A 10,517-nucleotide genomic window follows, 5' to 3' on the forward strand; every position below is an offset into this window, starting at 1 on the left:
CCGTAATGTGGTGGTAACCTGTACCATGACCTGTAAATGTGCGTGTTCCTTTCGGACCAGGACACCTGTGCAAAGCTGGCCTTTGGAAAGCCGTCTTTGAGAATGTGCAGATACGGACTGCTGGGTCTCGACGCACAGGGCTGAGAACAAAGCGAGGCGGCACCCACATCAAAGCGGTCCTCACTGTTGCGCGTTGGGTCGGAGTTCCGTGTTTCCCCATCTTTCTTTCTGCACTGGAACATAAATAAAGCTCTTTAATAAGGCCGTAAGCCACTTTAGCTGTCAACGTCTTTAGCAATTACCGAGCAGCTCCCGCTTGTGCATTTTGAGCATTTCGTTCTTTGCAGAGCCACCTTTGCCGCAGCTGCCTGGCAAATAAAGCAAACAAGTAAATAGTTTCTGTTGGCAGATAACTGTTCCTGAGCTTAAGTGCTGGAGCATGCTTACCGTGCTGCGCTGTTGTGTTCAGCATGCAGTGGGAAGAAATGATTGGGGGTGTGCGTGTGTGGGGGGTTGGGTTAAAAGGATGGGGGGGTGAAGAGACACGGAGAGCACGTCGGACTTCATAATGCTCCTCCGTGATCTCTCCTCCCAGCTATTTGGCCTTTCTCCTTTCCCCCGCTGTTGTTCAAAGGCGTGTTCACTGCAAACTCCCCCCCTTCCCCCCCGGAAGGAGTGCCGAAGGGGCTGTGTGTGTCGGCCTGGGGGAGGGAGGACGGCAGGGAGGGGGGTAAGCAAGGCAGGCCGCTGACTCTTGCTGGCGCGCCTCTTCAGAGGTTGAAGAGGACAGCATCGGAAAGCCAGGGGCTTAGGCATCAGGAAATTAAACATGAAATGAAAACAAAGCCCCGGTTTGAACATTCTCCCATCTCACTTTCCAATTTCCCAAATTCCCCCTTTAGATTTAAAGAGAAGGAAAGAGAGTGAAAGAGCGACACAACCGGAGAGAGTGAGCGAAAGGAAGCAAGAGAATTCTTTTTCAACGGTTTTATCTTTCAGCTCCTGAATCCCCGCATAATTCTGCATTGAGGTTCCTGAAATGGCTACACTTTCTGCCCATACTGTCCAAAATTCTCAGATTCTTTAAAAACAGCCTTTTTTCTTATATTGCGGTTACGTGGATGCATTGCATCCAATGACCCCTGAGAATGCCGTTAGTACCACTGCAGAAATCTAATATAATGGGACTGAAGTGTGAGGAAGCCGAAGAACAGAACTGCCTTTGACATAGCGGCCTTGAGCGTGCCGCCCATCAAAAGAAGGACTTTGACCGGAGTTTTCTGAGAAAAACACAGCCAGCATTGCGTGGAGCAAGCTCTGAGAGGAAAACAAAACAGAGCCAAACAGAAATGCTGCAAAGCCCCCTGTGCACACAACAAAGGCATTTTCTAAATATGTGATGAGAAGTAAATGGATAGTGTTCTTTGCCGTGACATTGAAGTGTAATCAAAGTCAAACCGATATCAGGTTGCCTGGTTGAAGAAGAGCTGTCAGCCTTCTGACATGTCTGAGTGAACACCAGATAGCAGAGCCTAAACTGAAATGAAACGCTGCATCTGTTTAGATGCCTTCCTTAAGCTTTCATGGAAATTCAGAATTGATAATGCTCACATTAAACATCTTGGAACAACCAGTTTAAGTACACATGTCAGTAGTAATTACCCCCATGCTTTTATCATGTGAAAATTGCCCCATTCTTCTGAGCAAACAGAATGCATCATAGGTGATGGGCAATTTCTTTGGGATCTGGCAATGCTTTGTCTTGAAGACTCTTCATAAGGACGGTCTTGCTGCACTGTCTGTATTAGAGTCCTTTCCTCGTCTCCTCCCTGATTGCTCCCTCCCACCATTCCCGCAGGCAGAGCACAATGCATGACTTTATTTCTCCACCAAATTTTTAATTATGCTTCCCAAAAAAAATGTGGCTATACTGCACAAAAGGAAGTCGAGGGCTGCAAACCCTTGACTGATTGGCCAAGGACTCTTCCACAGATTGGTGGTCAAACTCCATTACAAAGTGAGATTGGCACCTCAATCAATAAAATGAATACGATTAAATGAGTGAAAGACAATCTTCGCTTCAGTTTGGTTACGAGAACTACAGTGGGCTTGCTTTACAGAAACGATGCAACCAGGGAGTAAAACACCATGTACATGTGTGCGAGTCCAGTACACCCATGCCTCTGACATGACCTCGTGATGGTAATAAAAGTGTGGATGCCACTGCAGCTGGTCCCAATGTGAGCAGCAGGAACCCCTGAGCCCCTGCCTCCCACCCATCAGTGTCACTCGGGGAGCAATCAAGGTTCAGCATTGGGTCGGGATCAAGTACAGAGCAGGCATGGGCAGATTAGAGCTCTTTATAAGGGCTCACCTCTGCTTTCACTGTTGATGGAGACATATATTGGATTCACCTGTTATACTGTGTAAAAATACAAATGTATTGGAATATACTGGAGCTGAAATTGGTTGAACCTTTGGTCCACATCCATCTTTTCATCTTAGAACAAACTGCATATAATTCACTTTCTACTTCCATGAGGCAATTAAGAGACACAGTATGCAACAACATCAGACATTATCCTCCAATTTCAGTCTGTAAAAAAGTCTTAATATGAGCATCTCTTAATATCATACACTGCGGTTTTTTTAGTTTCAGAACTTCACTGGATACGATGCAAAGCAAATTTTATAAGGGCCAACATGTGGGATGGGTGAAAAGCTTAGCTAAAAGAAGCCCTCCTACTTGGGATGGAGATGAGTGATTGGACTCTTGAGAGCTACAGAGCTGTGTTACACACAGAATGGAGCAGTGGATGAGTGTAGGGCATAGGGGTGTGTCTGGTTTACCCTACAGTGAGCTGGAAAGAAAGAAGATGCATTATGCACACTGAGTCTCCTGCTGGCTCACCTCTGTGGGCTTTGGCCGCTGCTAGCACTTCCTCCAGGTCAAACACAGCCAAGGTTCACTCATTTTTTTCTTTGGTGAAACCATGCCCACCATTTGCCCACATACTTCCTGCTGATACACATAAAACTTCTCCCTTTCCAGGCTGACATTGGGTTTCTCAGAGAATCTGGCTGCAGTGATAACCAGGCCTGAGACCAGCACCTCTGATTAGCCCCATGCTCCCTCACAAATCCAAGGACTGTGAAACTACATAGTGTGTAATACATTTCAGTTATAATTCAAGTACTTTGACCAAGCACTCTATGTACTTCATTCACATACTTCAGCCAGGACACATTTATTCATTCAGCACAGTGGTTAAAGAAATGTAAAGACCTGTAAACTGAAGGCTATTGATGGAAACCCTACTTGTTATTGCTGCTGTTGTATCATTGTTCAAGGTACAAGGACTCCCCGCTCTAAGACACCAAGTGGCCACAAAAGTATGTCTTACAGTGAAACAATGCAACCTGGGGTTATTATTTCCATAAGAAATGATTGAACACATGTGGACTGAGTGACGCTTCATCAAAGATAGCTTTAGAAGCAATAGGTAGTACAGCGATTAGAGCCACTACCTTTGGATTCAAGGAAATCAATTTCAAGTCCTCTTTGCAGCTCCAACAGTGGTGATCAAGGTACCTATCCTAAACTGCTGCAGTAAAAATGACACAGCTCTGTAAATGGGTAATTCAGACTAAAGTAGTTTAACAGTTTAAGCTGCATTAGAGAAAAGCACAAACTAAACTGAATAAATTATAATTATAGTACTGGAAGTATTCTAGTATCTGATTTTGCTGCTTTTGTAACCTTGTATTGGTCATTCTGAAATTTCTGTGAAGTGCAGGTTATAAATCTTGTGATTCTGAAACCGTGTGAGATCAGATATCAGCATCAAATGAAGTTCAGCTCACGGGCAGCATACTGTATTTCAAATTAGCATTTTAAACATTAAAATCAGTATCTGCTATGTCGATGAAGAAAAACAAAACTGCACAATATCTAAAAAATTAAGCTCAAATGTGCAAAGGCAGGGAAGTTCAGCGTCTTGTATAAATAGCTCAGCACGGAACGGCACATTAAAGGCATGACAACCAAAACCTGTGGCAGCACTTTCAAGTAATGTATAATTTATTAGCTGTACTGTGTACACCTTCTCTCTCTCTGTCTGTCCATCCGTCTGGTGAGTCTGAGGAGCTCTGTTTCGGATTAAAAGTGCAGCCTATCAGAACTAATTTACTGTTCGTACTGTACACCACCTCACTGTAAAGCTGCCACATCTGTGCAGTGGATGATGACTTTGAAAACATGGCTGGCCCAAGGGTTCGATTCCATTTCTAATCTATAGCAAGTCACATAGAGTGTTTTGGTGACTGGATCCACGGATCTAGAGGTGAACTGGTAAGGTTCAGTAGAGATTTACTTGCTACCGAGCAAAGGGGGTTGATCACGCGTTGGTGGTGTTTCTAGTTCAGGGCTTGAACTCCCTTCTTCTCTGTAGGTATGGTTCCAGAACCGCAGGGCCAAATGGAGGAAGAGGGAGCGCTTCGGCCAGATGCAACAGGTTCGGACCCACTTCTCCTCGGCCTATGAGCTGCCGCTCCTTACCCGTGCCGAGAACTATGCACAGGTACCGTTTTATATACTGTGGGTCCAGTTATGCTTGGGAGGGGTATGTAAAAGGACATTGATATCCACAGCTCTGTTCTCAAGTGGACTAAACTCCAGCATCCTTTTTGTTTCATTTAGACCAGAGGTACTTTATAAATGTTTTGAATGATTTGGAGCCAAGACAGTATCTGGTTTCAGCCAAGATGGTATTTCTAAACCGTTGTGGGTTTAAGTGATTCTAAACTGAAGACCACACAGATCAAAGCAAAGCAGCTCAGAAAAGGACCAAAAAAAGTACCAGTGATATTGAATCCAATCCAGCAGGTATGCAATGGAATGCCAATGGTTCGAATGCAGAGTGGGAGTGGGGTGGTGTAGACATACCTTCGTAGACCCAAGACTTACAGACTGGTCTCAGAGGTAAGTGGTGCTGGAAGGGTGAAAGGCACCCCACATATCCCCCATCCTACTGCTCAAGATCTCAAGTCCAGCGGCGCACTGCCCCTGGCATGGGGTCAGGGCAAGGCTGCAACAGGTCTGTTTGAAGGGGGGGACCTGCCTCTCCAGGGAGGCAGGAGGAGCCCCAGTGTTATCATTAATCTGCCGGGAGGTCGGGGGGCGTCTGGCTGCAGCTGTGGAATGCAGCATTGCTCACATCTGGGGCTTCTCCCCTCCATCCCTCCTACAGACGTGTGGCTTTGTCTAACTCACCAGTGCTCCAAACTCAGTATCCCACAGCCACTTACCCTCAGCCAACACTGACAGCATCAGAGATGTAGGATATGATGCGAGTGAGGAGGTAAGGAGGAGACTTAGCTACCTGCCACTTCCCTGTGTTGCAGATCCAGAACCCTTCGTGGATTGGCAGCAACAGCGCGGCCTCCCCAGTACCTGGCTGTGTGGTGCCCTGTGACTCCGTTACATCCTGCATGACACCTCACCCCCATGCGGCCGGCGGGGTCTCTGACTTCCTGGGTGTTCCCAGCCCTGGGGGTCACATGGGACAGACACATATGGGCAGCCTGTTTGGTGGCCCTGGAATGGGAGCTGGCCTCAATGGCTATGACCTCAACATGGACCCTGACCGTAAGTCATCCAGCATCGCGGCCCTGCGCATGAAGGCCAAGGAGCACAGTGCAGCCATCTCCTGGGCCACATGATGGAATGGACGCAGTTTTCCTCCACACTGGGCAGCAGGCATCTGTGCCTTGAGGGCCCCATTTTACCATTCAAACAACCCCAAGACAGAGGAAACAAGATGGCAAAACGGCCCACTGTTCAACAGCTAAAACAATTGCAACAATTTCAGTTCCCAAAACACAGAGAGAACAATAAAATGGAAGATAAGTGAAGCTGAGCGGCATCTGATGGTGCAAAACTGGTCTATCGACTTTGAACTGGGATTTCCTCTTCCTGTAAGAAATCAAAGGGGTAGGATGCAGAGAATGGCAACCATGACTGGACTGATTTAAAAATGAATGAATTAACAAATTAATTAAATTAATTTAATAAATAATCAACAAGCAACTCCATAATACAAGGTAAGATAATGCCAACGAGTGAGAGAGAAGGTGGGTAAACAAAGAACTATTAAACTCTATAATCTCTGGGCGTGACTCCCTTTCTGCTTGGAGCTTGCAAACAAAAACTGAGCAAAAAAAGTTGTGTAAAATGTAAAAAATTCCAGATTTCCTTCACACAGCAAAATGTTAAATTTAGCAAATAGCAGTGCAGTGCTCTAGACCGCTGCATTCTTTATTTCCTCTTGCCAGTACCAGTCTGAGTCAGTCTTCTCCGACCCATACATAGTCAGTCAACACAACAAGCCCAGAACATTTACTTCATGACAATTTGATCTCACAGTGTCCCCCCTCATTCTACTGTTCGTCAGAAAGGACACATGAAGTAAGGTGTCCGCTGTCATCTAGTGACCAGTTGTCCTGGTATTGGCTATGCAGTGCCATAGGACACCATGGAGAACTGGCGCCAATAAAGCTCCATCACTATGCTTTTCACTCGAGGCTGAGACTCAAACCCCCCAGGACAGTGCCTTTATGGAATGACCCACTCAGGAGGCCCTAATGCTCACTTCTGAACCCAACCCTAGGCAAAAATGACATTTAATACACAGCTATAATCCTTCAAAATGAGATCCTTATCTTTAATCTGAATGCCTAACTCTTATGACAGACAGCTAATGCCGGCCTGTTTTCCTTTGACCGCCCTTTTAGCTCTTTGTTAAGCCCGTAATTTCAACAACGCGATCTGAGAGGAATTGAAAAACAGTAACGTGAAGGAAATCATTAAGATTCAAAAGGAAGGTCAGCATTCTGCATACTTCCCCACGCTTTGTTCTGCCCACTTATATATTTCCATTTTAGAAACGGCTCCTGTGTTATTTTAAACTGGGCTGCCATGGGGCAAAGGGCTCGTCGTTTCTTGCATGGCTTCCACGTGCTCCCAATGGGACACTGGCACGTGTGAGGCCAGCCGAATCGGCCTGCCTATTTTCAGCAGGACAGCAGTTTCTCCAAGACCCCAGACAGGCTTGGCGTCTGTTTCAGCCCAAGGTGGGGATAGCATGACACTGGCTGTGATTTAGAGTGGTCACGCCACTTCCTCCCCTGGCCATTTCCACAGGTAACCTTCCTGGCTCTGCACAGCTGGACCCCAAAGAAAGTCCTCATCTGGCCTCAGGTTACAGGAAAGGATCCCCCATATACTCCTGCAGGGCTTGATGGCCAGCAAAAACACAGGGTGACTGCCTTACATAGTGTGTTGTAGCCCAGCCCCTGTGCCCTTTGAAAACCCTAGTGCAGAGTGCCAGTACGTGTGTTTGCACCATGCAAATACAACAAATCAACGGCCATAAAGCACTGACTACAGGTATTAGCACTAGGCCTTTTTTTCTATTTGGATATTTCTGAGCATGGGGAATAAAGATTGAAAGCTCTGCCAATGAATCTGCAATTGTGGAGCAGCAGCAGCAGTTAGTGTTGTCAAAAAAACAACTCCCTTTTCTCAATGCAAAATAATGCACTAATCAGCTGAAGGTATTTCTCCATTTGGAATTGTTTATTGATGCAGGTAAAAGTCACACACAGCATCATTTTACTCCTCCATCCCTGTTTATTTTCATGGAGGCACTTCAGCCCGAGTGCACTGCCTCAAAGCACCGAAGATGCTGTGCCTTCCATCATCCTGCCTTTTCCTGTAGCGTGCAAAGGGCTGTGTCTCACTTTAGAGGAGTTGCAGTTTGTGAAAACAGGAACACCTACAAACTGGAAGCCCAGACTGGGTTCCCCGGGGCTCTCTGGAAAAGATTAAATCTCTTGTGCAAACTTGAGCTCGGCACTAGATGTGCAAAATCTCTTCGGGGTGTTTTCCTTTGACCACACGGGGTGAGCAGAAGTGGGAGCATACTGTCACTTTTCAGTTGGGCACTTCCATCCTACGGCACTCCTCAGAATGCAGGTCTCTGTCCTCACCGCACGGAAGGGAGCGAGCAAGTTCCTGACGCATCACTACAGTGATAAGCTAATCTAGAAGCAGGGCTGCAAGAGTGCTGTGAGAATGCTCTATGCGAGCTGGGCACTAGCATAGGATGAATTTCAAGCCCAATTTCATTTTTTTCTTGGCATGGTTTGAGGGTGATTATTTCAAGAAAAACGTCCCGCATGCCAGACTTAGGATCTCGTTTCCCAGCCACCCAGTGCTCATGAACCCATATGCTGCCTTCTCCCCTGCTGAGAATCGGGCTGGGACGCAGGACAACTTTGGGGTGAAGCTCTTTGAAAACTGTCTCACTCATTTTACAAATTTGACAACCAGTGAGTCCAGGTAAAAAATAATTTTTTAAAAAAATTAAAAATCAATAAAACACTTCTTTGCATGTATCCTCATTTTTTTGCCTTTTGCATTTTTATTTAAGGTCTTATGCTCGTAATGGTAAATCAAAGCTGCATTAAATATGGAGCCAAATCACCCATACAGGAAAAGACTAATCAAAAGAATGTTGAGAGAGGGACATTTTGACTTGTTTCAGTTATAACAGCATCTTTTCTGTATGTTTAACATGCTTCATTGCAGATGGTATCTATTTCGCCCAACCTTGAATGCGTAGGAAGTCATTTATGGCAAAGAGCTTCACTAACATGCAAGGGCCAATAAAAACAATGGTCAGAAAGCACTTCAAGCCTGCAAACTCTTACACCTCAGAGGGCTTTTCTCAACAACTGGTCAAATTGCAGATCAATTGGGCTGTTTCTTTTTTCCCTTTTAAGCAAGAGATTTTCCTGTATACGTAATGTAATTATGTAATGCGCGTAATGCCTTGCAGACCACAGATTATTTCCTCCCTCTCCATGTTAATAATAATAACAGATGATAATTCTTTCTGCTTCAAGGCAAATCTTTGGCACATAAATGCACAAGATTAAGGGTCTTGCTCTCTGGTACATCACTTCTCCCATAATTTCACTGTACATTACAGAACTTGCCGACAAAGTGACAGCTAGAAATGATTTGACAAATGTAGTGAAGTAAAAGATAAAATAAATTAAAATAATAGCAGCACACAAAAGGAAAACAATGGTGCTCAGTGATAATTTGATGGTACCATTTCTCAAGGACAACACAATGTAAAGGAGCATGAGATTTACCCTTCTGGACTTTGTTATTTATTAAAATGGTCATACTAATACTGTTATGTGCAAGTTCCATCACCACAGCGACATGAAGAATATATATGAAGAACCTGAAGTTTACCAGCAAAGCTCCACCATGACCTCTTAAAAACAGGCCTCCCACCCAACCAGCAGCTCACACAGACCCTCTCCCACTCAAATTTGATGGTAGTCTTCTAATATTGCACTGAGAGGTCAGCAGACAGCTCTTAAGGGATGAGCTCATTGTGGTGGCTCCTCCATCCAGGGTTTTGAGAAAAAGGGCAGACTGGGGCAGTTTTATGGGGCTATGCACAAAACAAACATGCCACGCTCTTCTCTAAGCTGCTCATGGCTCTCCTTTCAAAGCGCTGTTGTGGACACACAGATGCTGGGGTCCTGCAGCAGCACGTTCTGGTGGGAATCATTAAATATGACACAACCTCAGAGTTAACAGATTCTGACATGGACCATTTAGAGAAGGTGCATACTGCAGCAGCTGAAGGCTGTCTGCTGGCCTTTCATGAGTCACAGGGCTCTCAGAGAGAAAGGGCAAACCTATCTGCCAAAGATAACGGTCCACTAAAGCGAAAGTTTTTAAACCCAAGTGCCTGACTTTAGAAACCTCACAATTTCCAGGAAATTGTCATTTTTACTAAAAGGTGCACCTGAAAATACATTAAAGATTTGACAATATGTATGAATTGTGCAGCTTTTCTTCACCCGCAAGACATGACAATCGAAAATTTTCATTTTACACTTAAAGCGGTGTCTGCAGAAATAACTGCAGAATTTGTTTCCAACTGACCCCTTGGGGCTGCAGTACCTTGAGCTTTGGCAGATGCTGACAGCGAGAGTGTCTCCTCTTTACTAGTCTCTGAGTCACCATCTCTGCTCTCTCTTTCGATTTCTAATACTACTGAAGCAGGGCAATCAAAGTTCAAAATTAATGAAATACTCAGATTTTTGTGTGTGCGTGCATGGTTGTGTGTTCAATTTTACTTTCTGCTTCTTTTGTAAATTTAATACATTTTACAGTGTTAAACAAAGGCCCCTAAGAAATGTAACTAATTTGTTTGTAAAGTATTATAATCCATGTAAGAACGTTATCTGTGTGTGAACTTGTCCCAGGCTTAAATGGCTTTTGAGTTGGTTTTAAAATGTGTACCTGAACGTTTAAAAGGTTGGCTTTAAGCTACTTTGTACTGCTTTTGAAATAATATTATTTTTCTTTTAATTTTGTGGTCATGTATTTTTGTGTGAGTTTTTGCAGTAAGTTATTGCACTTACAT

The 10,517-nt window shown here is 44.7% G+C and overlaps 1 protein-coding gene across 1 annotated transcript in view; it reads left to right on the forward strand.

The window, feature by feature from the left end:
- Nucleotides 1-8,414, forward strand: part of alx4b (ALX homeobox 4b) — a 31,004-nt gene extending 22,590 nt beyond the window's left edge. Inside the window, exons 3-4 of the mRNA XM_018762661.2 lie at nt 4,452-4,580; nt 5,404-8,414. Of these exons, the coding sequence (XP_018618177.1) occupies nt 4,452-4,580; nt 5,404-5,721 (447 nt within the window). The 3' untranslated portion in view covers nt 5,722-8,414. The remainder of the gene's footprint in view (nt 1-4,451; nt 4,581-5,403) is intronic.
- The last annotated feature ends 2,103 nt before the right edge of the window (nt 8,415-10,517 follow it).

Source organism: Scleropages formosus, chromosome 2 (genome assembly GCF_900964775.1).
Source record: "Scleropages formosus chromosome 2, fSclFor1.1, whole genome shotgun sequence".
Lineage (NCBI taxonomy): Eukaryota > Metazoa > Chordata > Actinopteri > Osteoglossiformes > Osteoglossidae > Scleropages > Scleropages formosus.